The sequence below is a fragment of the Vidua macroura genome, chromosome 3 (genome assembly GCF_024509145.1).
Source record: "Vidua macroura isolate BioBank_ID:100142 chromosome 3, ASM2450914v1, whole genome shotgun sequence".
Lineage (NCBI taxonomy): Eukaryota > Metazoa > Chordata > Aves > Passeriformes > Viduidae > Vidua > Vidua macroura.
Genome location: NC_071573.1, coordinates 81,483,541 through 81,496,661, shown reverse-complemented (window position 1 = coordinate 81,496,661; position 13,121 = coordinate 81,483,541). Strand labels below are relative to the sequence as shown.

General features: G+C 39.8%; 1 protein-coding gene across 2 annotated transcripts in view; it reads right to left on the bottom strand.

Moving 5' to 3' along the window:
* Window positions 1-5,479: 5,479 nt before the first annotated feature.
* The window catches only part of IBTK (inhibitor of Bruton tyrosine kinase), a 54,242-nt gene continuing 46,600 nt past the window's right edge, over window positions 5,480-13,121 (bottom strand). For both annotated transcript variants that reach the window (XM_053973376.1, XM_053973377.1), the window contains exons 27-29: window positions 9,937-10,005; window positions 9,703-9,835; window positions 5,480-6,855 (exon numbers count right to left, since the gene is read on the bottom strand). In XM_053973376.1, the coding sequence (XP_053829351.1) occupies window positions 6,730-6,855; window positions 9,703-9,835; window positions 9,937-10,005 (328 nt within the window). In that variant the 3' untranslated portion in view covers window positions 5,480-6,729. The remainder of the gene's footprint in view (window positions 6,856-9,702; window positions 9,836-9,936; window positions 10,006-13,121) is intronic.

The window sequence follows — 13,121 nt, the reverse complement described above, 5'->3', positions numbered from 1 at the left end:
GCAGGGAGAAAAGGACTCAGTAAAACTTAGGTTTATTTTTTCAAGGAAAGAAGACATTGGAAACTAAAAGACAAGAATGAATAAAAGGTAGCCCCAAAAAAATTGCAGCTTACAACTTACAATGGGTTTTCAGCCAAATTCCAGCCAAGGCCTCATTTTTTTATGCCATGAGTGTGAAGAGAGAGTGCCTGGGAGTGGAATTTCCACCTCTTCTTGTGGTGCAAGCCTGTTCTGGCAGCAGATGCACTTGTTTCATAGAGAGGGTGAGAGAAAGAGAGGAACAAGTCTTGGTTGAAAGGCGTTCAGCATTTCAGCATTTAGCCTATATAGCTGATTCCAGAAGAGCTACAGGCTCCCCATGGGACAGGAAAAGAAGGAGAAACTTCCAGATTCTCCTTCAGGACATGACCATAAATGTACTGCTTAGCCTTAGACTAACCAGCTTCCTACTTGCATGTTGACAACCACCACCTGGAAGTTGGATAACAGTCCACAGTTAGTGTGCCTCACAAATACAGTGAGACGTAATCGTTAACATTTGCAAAGCACATAGATAAAGTTCAGATGAAAAGGTTCACTACCACTGAGTACACAGAGATGGAGGGAAGAGATAACACGTTACCTGTATTTGTTGAATGGTGCAATATAATTCAATTCTACAACCATAAGCAAATACAGCTATGCACACGTGCATGCACACACATTCTCCTTCAGCCCATGTGCTATCACCTATTTGTGTAACACAAAGATGTGATCTTGGAAACCCTGCTGCACTCACAGCCCAATTCCATCTTTGCAGTATGCATGAACATGGGCAGTGTGTCTTGTAAACATCTTAAAATACACATAGTGGGAAAAAAACTTAGATTCTGCGCATTTTTCCCTCCTATTGCAATAAAGGCAGTATAGAGAAAGCCAGGTGAACAAAAATATCAGTATGTGCGTATAAGGAAAACAGAAAATAATTTTAATACATCCTTTATACCTTCTTCTTTTAGCTAACATATCAGTTGTTCCCAGCGTTGTGTCACCAAATGGCACGAGCACAGCTCTCATCACCAAGTGCTGTGTTGCCATCTATGACACCTGCAGAAATGGTGGGGTCCTCTTCAGAACAAATTTATAACAGTAGATAAAAAATTGGCCTAGAAGCCCAGTCACACTGAAGGCAGTCAGCTGATGAATCATGAAGACTGCAGAGAGTTGAGCAGGAGGCAGGAGCAAGCAGCTTGTATTCCCTGCACAGCTCTCCTGACCTCTTCACCTGCTGTCCAGGGGCTGCAGCCGTGCTCACGCAGCAGGCACAGTGGCTGTGCTTAAAGCAAAAGGCACCTGGCACCCTCCCAGCCACGTCACCTACAGCATAGGCAGCTATTTCCTTGTAGTTGGGGTCCACTCCCTGGTAAACATACGTGACATATTCCTACAGAATTGCAGGATGGTGAAATGACTACGTGAAGAAAGATCCCTCTTCTACTTTAATGGCATGCAGTCTGAGGAGACAAATCTGGAAACAGTTTACTACTGTGAAAAGTTAGTTGAGAATCCAGCCTCAGGTGGACTCTCCCTATCTTCCTGAAACAAACTTTAAAATAATATAGAAGGGAGAAAAGAGAAAAAAAAAAAAAATAAATCTTACAGTACTGAGACTGATATAAAAACTTTTGTATCCATCTTCCCTGCTCATGTTCTTATTTGAGAATTATTCATTAAAATTATTACATTATTATTATTAGGGAGAGAACTGACTCTCAGCTTTCCCTCAGCTGTACATTATTACTTGAGAGCAAATGCAGTGGATCTGTTTAAGTCAGCTGTAAGGTCAACTTGCCTTTGATTGTTTGCTTCCTTATCTGTTTTTCATACATCCTTTATGCAAATGAAACAAGAAAAAATCCCCCAAGCATACCCAGGCTTTTAACAATTATATTTCCTTCATTATCTGAAAAGCTTATGCAAGATTTGGAAGAATTGACCCCAAACATTAAAATATGTGTTTTAAAACAACTCTGTAGATCTACAAATTCATTTAAATCAAGATCAAGGAGTGTGATGTTCTGTTCCAAACCATCACTTGATTCAAACTTTCTTATCTCCCTGCATCAGTTTCCTCCCAAGAAAACTGCAGTTGAATGAGAACATTGTTCTCCCACTCCATGAGATTATGAATCCTGTTGAGGGGCCTGATTTTGACTGGGTATTTCCAGCAAAAAGCATTCTCCAAGATGAGAAAGAAAATGCAAAGAAAATGCACTTGGCACAAAGCCAATGCTTTTGACAAGCTCATGGTTTTTCCGTGAAAACATGAACCAAGGAATTTTCCTCCCTCTTTGCAAAGGTTAAGACATGCAAATTCAGGCACCTTCACATGCTCTGAATGGAGCTGCAGAGACCCAGCCCAGGCACAGTCCTCAGAAGCCACTCCAGGATGGTCACGCTCCCCTCACTGGACTGCCCAAGTCTTCACTGTCTGTGACCATGGCTCAGTCACACATCACCCACCAAGGCCCAATTTCATGTTTCAGGCCTGAGCTGAAATCTATATATTGTACAGAAACAGAACACTGTAAGCATTTCAGTCATTTAGATCACAGGAAATAAAACATGCTTTAAGCAACACCTTGATAAACTAGAGTGCATTCCTCAAGGCTGATCTAAAGAGCAGACTTTCAACTATTACTATTAATTCCTGCCAGTCTTATCTAAAGCCACTGCAAAAGTTTCCTCTTTTCTCATGTTATTCACATGCCACAAAATAAGGGGATAAGACAGGTCATGCTAAAGAAATAGCATTCTATGTGAGAAATAGAAACAAGATAAAAAAAACGAGAAATCAAGATAGAGAATGAAAGAGGAATAGAAATAAAGAAAAATAGAGAAACAGGGAAAAAAAAAACCAGAAAAACAGAACAACAGAAAGAGAAAAACCGAAGAATAGAAAAAGAGGGAAAAAAAAAAAAACAGAAAAGAGAACAGAAAGCTGAATTGTTGCTAGAACAACAGACACCTCACCTGAGGAGTATCTTCATCTCCAGCACATTCTTCACATCCAAGTCCCTTTCCTCCAGGCAAAGCCTGCAAGAGCTCCTAGTGCTGAAAGACTAGTGTAATAAGAGTCCATGAAGGTATGAGAGCTGCCTTAAAAATGGCTTGTTTTGGTGCCATGATACACAGTAGTTCAGGAAGAATTTTACTGGAAAGCAAAAACTTTCTAGGTAGAGTTTGTGATACCACTCGCTCATACAAGAAAAATCTCACACAAACCATTAGAGGGACTCCCTAAACTCACAAGAACTTCTCTGCTGTATCATTGCTCAAACCCTTTCATTTCAAACATACATTGTGTGTGTGTGAATTTGTTGGCCTTCTACAATTAATGTTTTTTTTTCTCAAGGTTAGACACCTGAAACACTACAAAAGTAGTCCCTTCCCTCTTGACATTTCTCAGGTCTGCCACAGTGAGAGCCTTGACAGGAAAGATTCATTTTGTATGCCTCAACATCTCACTTGACCACTTTCCAGCACATCCGGCAATAGAGAGAAATCCTTTACCTTCAGTTTAAGTAGCAGGCACTTTACTGGACTTTTCCAAACTTTTCTTGGAGTAAAAATAGATGGAATACATTCCGAGAGCATTTGATATCTTAACTGACAGTTCCAGTTACTACAAAGTGTCTCTGGTGACATCTTGCAAGTCAAGGATTAAGGGCTTAAGTTACTTTATTCCAGTGTAAATATTTTACCTTTATATTTAGAACATGGTCTAACAAACGAGTGTTCTGTTCTGACTTGTCTTTACTTCAGAGTTAGCAATTCTCTGGGTAAGGAGGAGAGTTCAGGTTGCCAAGGGGCTGCAGAACATCATTTCAATTGCAGAATAATCAATGAACCCAATCAAATACTTGAACACTGTCGAAAGAGCTCAGAGTATCTTTTTATATTATTTAAAAAAAATAGAGGGTAAGGCATGGGGATGAAAACTTTGAACATTTGAAGTTCAAAAGTGTTCATTTTAAAACACACAGTTAAAATATTCTATTGCCACTTACAAATGATGCTAAGCACAGGGTGGGGGATGGGGAATTCAGTTAAAAAACATACAGTAGGAAGGTATCATCAAGTCTTATAACAGAAGCTAAATTAGGAAATTTAGTCATTTTTTTGTCAATGCTGTTCTGTGAAAGGTTGCACAATCAGTCCTTATATGGAAATTCCATTCAACAATACTGTCAGATTAGTCACTAAAAACAACTTTTGAGGAACAAAAGTAGCAAAGATTCTACAATTGAGTGAAGTCTCCCACTTTACATTTTCATTTCAATGTACAGTGCAGAAAAGTTATGCATTCCTCAAATGCCTTGACACAGTAACAGCAAGTCCTGAAGGTAGTGCAGTATTATTAAAATTTTAAATTGATTTTTTTTCCTCCATTTGAAGGAGGAAAATTCACAAGCTTTACTTATCCCTCTATTTTTTTTAAGAAGTTACTGTAGTTGGGGATAATGAATGATGAAGGAGAAAAGACAAAATGCTTAATCAAGGAAACTGTATCGGAGGATGGTTCATTTGTCTTTGAGATAAAACAAATACTTCACTAAAATCCTTTTGTTTAAGTTGTATTTCTTACACTAAATAGCTGCAATACGTCTTCAACTTCTAAATCTATATTTGAAATATTGGTTTTTACTGCAAACTCTGATGTGCTGCATTACGTTCACTAGAACCTGGGAATTCAATCCTGTTTTGGTGGAAGTTAAAGGAGCTAACAAGCCCAGAAATGACAAAATATGATTAGAGCTGAATTCATGTTTGTTGTAACAAAAAAAGGCCACAAAGTTGGGCATCTGAGCTAGAAAATTAGTTTTCTTTGACACATTTTAGCCTTAATAAAGCAGTTCTACCACAGCATTTAGTGTTCTCAACTCCAGAAGAGTGGTACACTGATCATTCTTTGCTTTTGTTTAAAAAATATTGCATATTTTTTAATGATGATGATGCCCAAACAAACTGTGACAATAAAATCACAACTTGAAAGCAGTCAAGCTCTTTGGCGTGGTGGAAACATCAATGAGCATGAGATTTTCAATGGCATATTAAAAAAAAAAAAAAAAAAAGCAAATTAGCAAATTTACAGTAATTTTATATTTGATAATAAATTAGATGCCACCTGGAAAGGGCTACTGCTTCTATAGCTATTTCTCACATTACATAAGCTTTCTTTTTCTTTTACACCAGAGGATAGTTTCAGCAGGCCCTAAGGCCCTTTAGTGCATCAAGAAAAATCCTTAATGCAAGTATTACCAGCAGTTTACTGAATGAATTACCAGTAGAATTTGAAACAGAATTAAAAACTACATCTTTCCTGCCTGTGTAGATTCAAAAAGTCTGCAGTTCTTGTTTCAGACACAAAAGAAATACTCATCACTCTAGTTACCTAAATAATTGATTATATATAGACAGCACATAAAAGTACACTAACTTTGTATAAATCAAGATTTTATGGTTTATTGTGGTTTTTTTACAATTTTTGTGGGGGATTTTTTTGGTGTAGCTTGACCTGAAATCATTAAGACATATCTACATCACTTTTTTCAAGATTCCTTTATCACACAGTGATCAATTTTTTACATTCATTTTCTGCAGATATCTCCATTCCAGTTTTCCAGAGTTCAAGAGTACTGACATTACTGAGGAAGTACAAGTTCAAACACACCTATACAAACGAGACAAACTAGACAAAATATTGCAGATAAGACTACCATTTTTTCTTTTTTTTTTTTTTTTTATATCTATAAATTTGTTTCAACCAGGCACAGTTTGGAACACAATATTGAAAACCATCTATGATAATTTTTGCAGCTCAGGTATTTGCAAATTTCCCAGTCAAGCACTCGCCCCTACAGCTTCAACGTATACACTGATCTTTTATTTCCTCAGCACTTCACGTGACTTGTCCCCAAACACAGTGGTTCTAAAACCATACCATATTTACCAGAGTAAGACTATGGATGGGCTAATTAAGTGGCACCATGTTCTCTTGAGCTGTGTGCTTTACTTCAAGACACAGCTGGCTGCTCCAAGCCGGGCTCACTCAGAGCAGTGACAAACAAGCACAGCTGAGCCGAGCGCAGGCGATGGCCGGGCACAGAGGCACAGCCTGGGGCACAGCAGGGAAACGTGCTGGCCACAGCAACCAGAGAACCAGGACTTGCACACGGAACTTAAGACAAACTGCACTGTCAAACTGTACTTTTACATGAAGTTCAAGCACAAATTTTTTCTCAATATTCCCAATTTGCAAGAAAGGTCTGAAGGACACACCCCCAAACTTTAAAGGTGTTTAATTTTGCACATTCAATTCCACATTAAATCACAAAATAAACACTCGCTTTTCACCTGTTAATTTAACAAAAACCCCTTACAACTTAAGATTAGCAAATACATTCCCAATCTACAGCCTCATATAACATTACTTATTATTGGTGTCATTAAAGAAATGCTGTCAAAACATACATACAATAGATACTGTGGGTAAAGGACACAGTGAACATATTATTCCATTCTCTCTAACAAATAACTAGTGATTATGGGCAGTGTTTTAATGCTGATGTTAAAAATTACATTATTCTTATTCTTCCAGTCCTGTTTTACTTGTAAGAAGAATTACAATTTCAGAAGTGCACATATAGCTGTGAGAACTGTGGAAGGGAGGACTGTGAAGAGTACAAATTAGTGCTTGTTCCACATAGGTGCTGCTATAGGTCCCTGTGGAGCCCTTTCAACAGTCACAAATTCTTCAGGGTTGTCAAAAGCTTCATAGTGCACTAACAAGTCTTGAATAGCACACTCCTCAATCTGGAAGGAAAAAAATAGCATGTATGTCAGTGTCAGGTCTACATTTACACCACAGGCATGGCTATGAACTAGCTATGCTGATCTGAATGCATCAGACCTACTAATCAGGAAGGAGTAGTAGATTATACATTCTTCAGACAACTTGAAGAAATGTCATGTTTTCAGGCCCTGCTCCTCACAGGAAACTCTGAGGCACCTTGGTATCTGCTGGAAAGACAAAAGAGCTGGACACAAACCCTCTAAGATGCCTCCCCACTGGTGAAGAATTCTTAACACAGATGATGAAGGAGGTGATCAAGGGAGACATTCTGATGGATCTCATACTCCCAAAAAAAAAAAAAAAACAACTGGCCAGGGATGTGAAGGTTAAGGGCAGCCTTGGCTGCAATGACAATGAGATATTGGAGTTCAGGATCCTGAAAGCTGGGAACAAGAGAAATAGCAAACAACTTGGGACTTCAGAAGTAAAGACTACGAAGGCATCTGCTTGGAAAAATTCATGGAATTTGGCCCCAGAATGAAGAAATGTCCAGGACTGATGGCTGATTTTAAAGATCATCTCCACCAAGCTCAAGAACCTACCATGCCAATGAGCATCCTAGCCAAGTAAGAATGGCAGGAGGACTGCACAGCTGAAAAGAAGAGCTCCTGACAAAATCCAAACAAAAAGGAAGCATACAAGACATGGGAGCAGAAAAAAAGTGACACAGAAGGAAAACAGAGACACTGTGTGACAACACAGGACAAGAATTAAGAAAGTCAAAGCCTACCTGTGGTGAAATCTGGCAAGGAACATGAAGGGCAGCAAAACAGGCTTCTACTGCAGCAAAAAAAAGACAACATAGATCCACTACTGAATGAAAAAGACATGGAAGAGGCTGGGGACCTTCATCTTGGTGTTAAGTGTAAAGATCATGTCTCCAGCAATGCCAGGCCCTGGAGATCAGAGCTGGCCAAAATGACTGCAAGACCGCTCTCAGAAAAACCTTTGAAAAATTATTGCAAAAAGGGTTGATTCCTGAGGACTAGGAATCAAGTGTCATTCCTACCTTCAAGGAGGGCAAGAGGATCTGAGTGACCACTAGGTGATTCCTGGGAAAATGGTACAGCTCAAATATTAACTAAGAGTTTAAGTGGACAAACTTAAGAACACACCTCATAAATGCAATGTGAGACAGACTGAAAACTGGCAGAACTGGTGATCTCAAAGTGCTGTGACCAGTGGCACAAAATCCACCACAACAACACTGAGACTAAGGCCAATACTGTTTAACATCTTCATCAATTACCCACAGGAAGAGACACAGTGCACCCTCAGCAAGACTGCAAGCAGTAGAGAATGCAAAGGAGTGGCTGATATACCAGATGGTTGTACTGTCACTCAGAGAGACTCAAGACAATGCTGAAAAAATAGGCTACAAGGAATCTCATGAAGTTCAAGAAAGGGAAACACAAAGTCCATCTCCTGGGAAGAAAAACCCCAGACACCAGTACACACTGGGAGCTGACAAGTTGGAAAGCAGCCTAGCATAAAAGGACCTGGTGGACAATTTTGTGGGAGGATGGATTGTGAGGGAATAGGGATAGTGCTGAAGGCAATCTCACCCCTGAGGAGTTGCAGCTGTACTAATTACCAAAGAGTAGGAACAGCCTTGCCTTTAATAGGTGACAGCTGTGTCCAAAAAGGATGGGTGTTATAAAAGAGTGGGTTAGCTGGTTGAGAGGGGAGTTGGAGTCAGCTGGCTGTGCTGCTGTGAGGATTAAGGGTCAGGTGGTTGCTGTGCTAGGGACAGTAAGGGTTGGTATGTGCTGCTAGGGACAGAAAGGGTCAGGCAGTCGTGATAGGGACAGGAAGAAGTCAGCCAGCCATGTGGAAGAAAGAAAAGGAGTCAGCATTACGAGGAGCTGCCTGTGAGAACTCACAGAGAGAAGGTATGAAAGTCTCACAGTGAGCTAACAAACTAACAGTGACAGTCAGCTCCCATCCACCCTTGATTGGTGCCAAGCACCAATGCCAACAACTGGTGGCCCACGCGGGGATGAGTTCTGACACAATTTAGCCTTTTAGCCAGCAGTGCATCCACACTGCAAAGAAGAGTGATAACCTCCTGTGCTCTGTGAGGGACAGCACTACCAGAAAAACAAGACAGATGACACTTTCCCTCTACCCAGCACTGGTAAGACACACTTCAAGTGCTTCTTGACCTCTGAGTACAGAGAAACATGGATATAATGACCAGTCATATGACACGACATAAAAATGATTAAGAGCCCAGTGCATCTGACACTGAGGAGAGGCTGAGCACACTGCCCTTTTTTAACATGGATAAAAGAAGACTTAGGGTGCTCTTATCAAAAGGTATAAATACCTGCTAGGAGATAATAAAGACAACTTACCCATGCTCTTCTAAGTGGTACCCAAAGACAGGAGAAGAGGCAGTGGGTGCAGATTGAAAAACAGAAAATTGTATTTAAAAATCTTTTTTGGTGTGAGGGTGGTTTCTGGAACAGGTTTTCTGGAGAGCCCATTAGTGTTCATCCTTGCAGATAATCAAATGCTGCCTGGCTTTGAGAAACCTGCTCTGAGCAGGGGTTTGGATTAGACAATTTCCAGAGGTTCATTCCAAACTCAACCACTCTCTGATGCTGCAAATACATTTATTACGGACTCAGCCATTTTGAATTTAATAGAGGCCTACCTTATCAAACAGCAGTGTGACATTATTCTTAAATATAATTATGTAAATGACATGTACTAATACATAATTAATACTAATAACTGATCTCTGAAAGAGCCATTGGAAACTCCTCATGTTACTTTAGAGCAGCAGTAACTTAGCACTTTACCTGGATCAATGCCAGAGGTTTTTCTCTGCTCCTAATAAGAGCAGCTTCTTGCTGGAGCTCTTCCTCTACAATAGCTGAGAACATGACAGGTGCTATCACAGGAGAGCTGGCTGGTGATGCTGCTGACCAAGGACTGCAAAAAAAAGAAAAACCAAACAACATTATGAGGCAACATCAAGGTCAGCACAATACACAGTAAAAAGGTTCCAGAACCTAGGCCACTACCACACTTACTTATGATTCTCCAGCTGTGGAGAATCCGGGACATGGTCTTCCAGACCTGGGTTACTTCTAGTGTTGTACCTGGAGAGAGATAGGAAAGGAGAGTAAAGATCAGTAAAAATGTAGGCAGAGCATTTTCCTACATCATTTTGTGAAATAAAAAATTGCAGTAGGAAATTACAACAAATGTGTAGAATTTTTACGGAGGAAAGGTATTAGGATATAATGTGGAATTTGTTTTCAAGTGTGATATGAAGACTGAAAAAGACACTGATTCTCATTTCTAACTACCAGACCCTAATGGAATTTAATCTTGGGCATTAATTCTGGCATTTCCTAACATTTTAGGATTCGAAAAAAAAGAGTTTAATTTCTGATTATTAAAAAAAAGGCTCTTTTGCTTTTTTTAATGCAAATTAGTCAACTGGGTAATGCACTAACAGCACTACCTATAAAAGTTTGCAATTAATATGAAAGAACAAAAAATTCAAGTTAAAAAGATAAAGATTCAAGATAAAAAACTGAACTGTCCTGCATTCAAATTAAGTGTTTCATACAGAAGAGCCAATGCTACAATCTCACTAGAGTAAATTCTTTGAGTGTAAACCCAGAAATTAGGGACTTTCAGTACATTTCCTGTAACTACCTCTCACATTCAAAAGAACAGCATAAAACTAAAATTAACAGAATAGAAAAAAAAAAATCTTGAATTATTTCTATAGTTCCTGACAGGAAGATATTTTATTTTATTCAGTTGCAAAATGTTAACCTCTCAACAAAAAGAAGTTCATGTTGGTTACACTGTATTCATTAAGAAACAAGTATATTTGTCAGAAACGTCCTATGCCAGTAAGAAGAGAGGGCCCTATTCTCATTATTTAATACCTATCTTTGACAGGACAGCTTTGCAATTTCCAGAACCTTAAAAAAGTGTTATAGCATACTGTGACATGCTGGCAAACATTTTTAAAATTATTCTATGGCACTGCAAACAACTCTAAGGGTGTTGCTGTTTCAATAAATCACTCTCAATTTTGTTTAATGCTTTGGTAATCCTTTGTAAGTGACCACAAGCTCTTGGATAAAACAGGAAAAGAATCTATAGAAAGTTAAGAGAATTCCAGCCACGACCAAGTTCTCTGAAATATTTTCCCCAGAACACAATTCCAAGGATAACAAAAAACATGATTTCTACCACTAAGTAAAAAAGTCTGAAATATAATATCCACCATCAAAAAGAGATTTAAATTAATCATGTTGAGCTTTTTGTCACAAAACCTACTTTTTCCCACAAAACAAACAATGCACATTGCCAGGTCATGCATCCTTGTACTCAGTCTGAAAAATATGGACCAAGCAAATGGACTATGAGATGGATGGAAAATGGTCTGGAAATGGATTAGCTGTACAAAGCCCAGCTGGAAATCAAGTAATAGTGGGGGTCCTCAGGGACTGATACTGGAACCAACCCTGTTAAGCATCTTTGGTAGAACAGAATAGACCCTCAGCAGGCCACAGCTGGCTGTGGGGAGGTTGAGGATGGTGCATATTCTGCATGCCAGGCTGCCTTTCAGAAGCCCTCAAGAGGCTGGAAAAATGGACAACTGAGAACCAATGAATTTCAAAGGCAAGTGCAAAGTCCTGTGTTTGGAAGAGAACAGCCCCACAAGGCAGTATTGGCCAGGACTGACTGGCTAGAAAGCAGCAGAGGGAAAGCAGAACCTGCAGAGTCCTGGCTGACAAGTGGAAGAGGATGTTACCACCCAGTGCCTCTGCAGCAGGGACAGCCAACTGCGTGCTGGGCTGTGCTAGAAATACTGTGCAGAGGAAGGCAGAGGAAGTGATTCCTCCCCTTCATGTTGTAGTTCTTTGTCTACATACAGAGTATCATCCTCAATTTTGGGCTCCACAATACAAGAAGGATGCTGTCAGGTTGGAACAGGTCCAGGATTTGGAAGAATGTGTTTTGTTAATCCTAAAGGGAGGCAGCAAAGGGGAGATATCAGTGCTGTCTTCAACTACTTAACTGCAGGACAGAGGAAAGATGAAGCAAGAATCTTCTTAGAGGTGCACAATGATAAATTAGAGGCAACACACACAAGAGGCAGATAGTAAATCCCACATAGATAAAAGGAAAAATAAAAATACCATACAGAGATGATTATCCACTGAAACATGTTGCCCAAAAAGTCTGGGGTATCTTCATACTTGGAAGCAGTCACAACTCAACCAGGCCAGGTCCTGAGTAACATGATCTAGTTTCACTTACTTTGAGCAGGAGGCTAAACTACAGAACCAAAATTATTTTGTGATTTCAAAGCAGGGCACTATTTTTCAGCTGCATCCAGCTCTCAGGTCCTCAGCACAAAAAAGTACATGGACCTTGCTGCAAGTCCAGAGGAGGCCACCAAGATGTTTAGAGGTATGGAGCACCTCTCCATCCAGGGAAAAGCTGAGAGAATTGATTTGTTCAGCCTGGAAAAGAGAAGGCTTCAGAGTGACTTAATTATTGCCTTCCAACACATGAAGGGACCCTGCAAGAAAGATGGAGAGGGACCTTCTACAAGCACATGTAAAGTCAGGAAAAGGCTTCAAACTGAAAGAGTGCAGGTCTAGTTTAGATATTAGGAGGAACTTCTTCACCCTGAAGGTTGTGAGGCACTGGGAAGCTGTGGATGCTTCATCCCTGCAAGTGTTCAAGGCCAGGCTGGATGGAGCTGTGAGCAACCTGGTCTAGCTGGAGGTGTCCCTACTCCTAGCAGGAAGGTTGCAACGAGATGATCTCTAAGGTCCCTTCCAAACCATTCTATGATAAATTAGCTTCCAGCTTTTACTGCACTTAATAACATTGAAAAGCAGAAAAGAGCCAAAGAAAATGAAGAGGAGATGAAGGCAGCCTTCTGTGCTTTTATACTGACATTATCTCTCAATTTTATCTCTTTTTCCATCTGCTTTAATAATACTCACCTTCCAGCACATTTGACAGTACCTGATTTGACAGCTACACCCTTCTTTCCATTCCAAATCCGAAGAACTCACAGCACTGCTACAAATGAACCCAACTGGATTGTTACACTTACACCTGATGACTTCTATACAAACAAACAAGCCAAAAAACCCAAATAACAACCAAAAAAATCACCTCAACAGGAATTTCCCAAAACTGGAATTAATAGTTCCAGCATCACAGCATACTC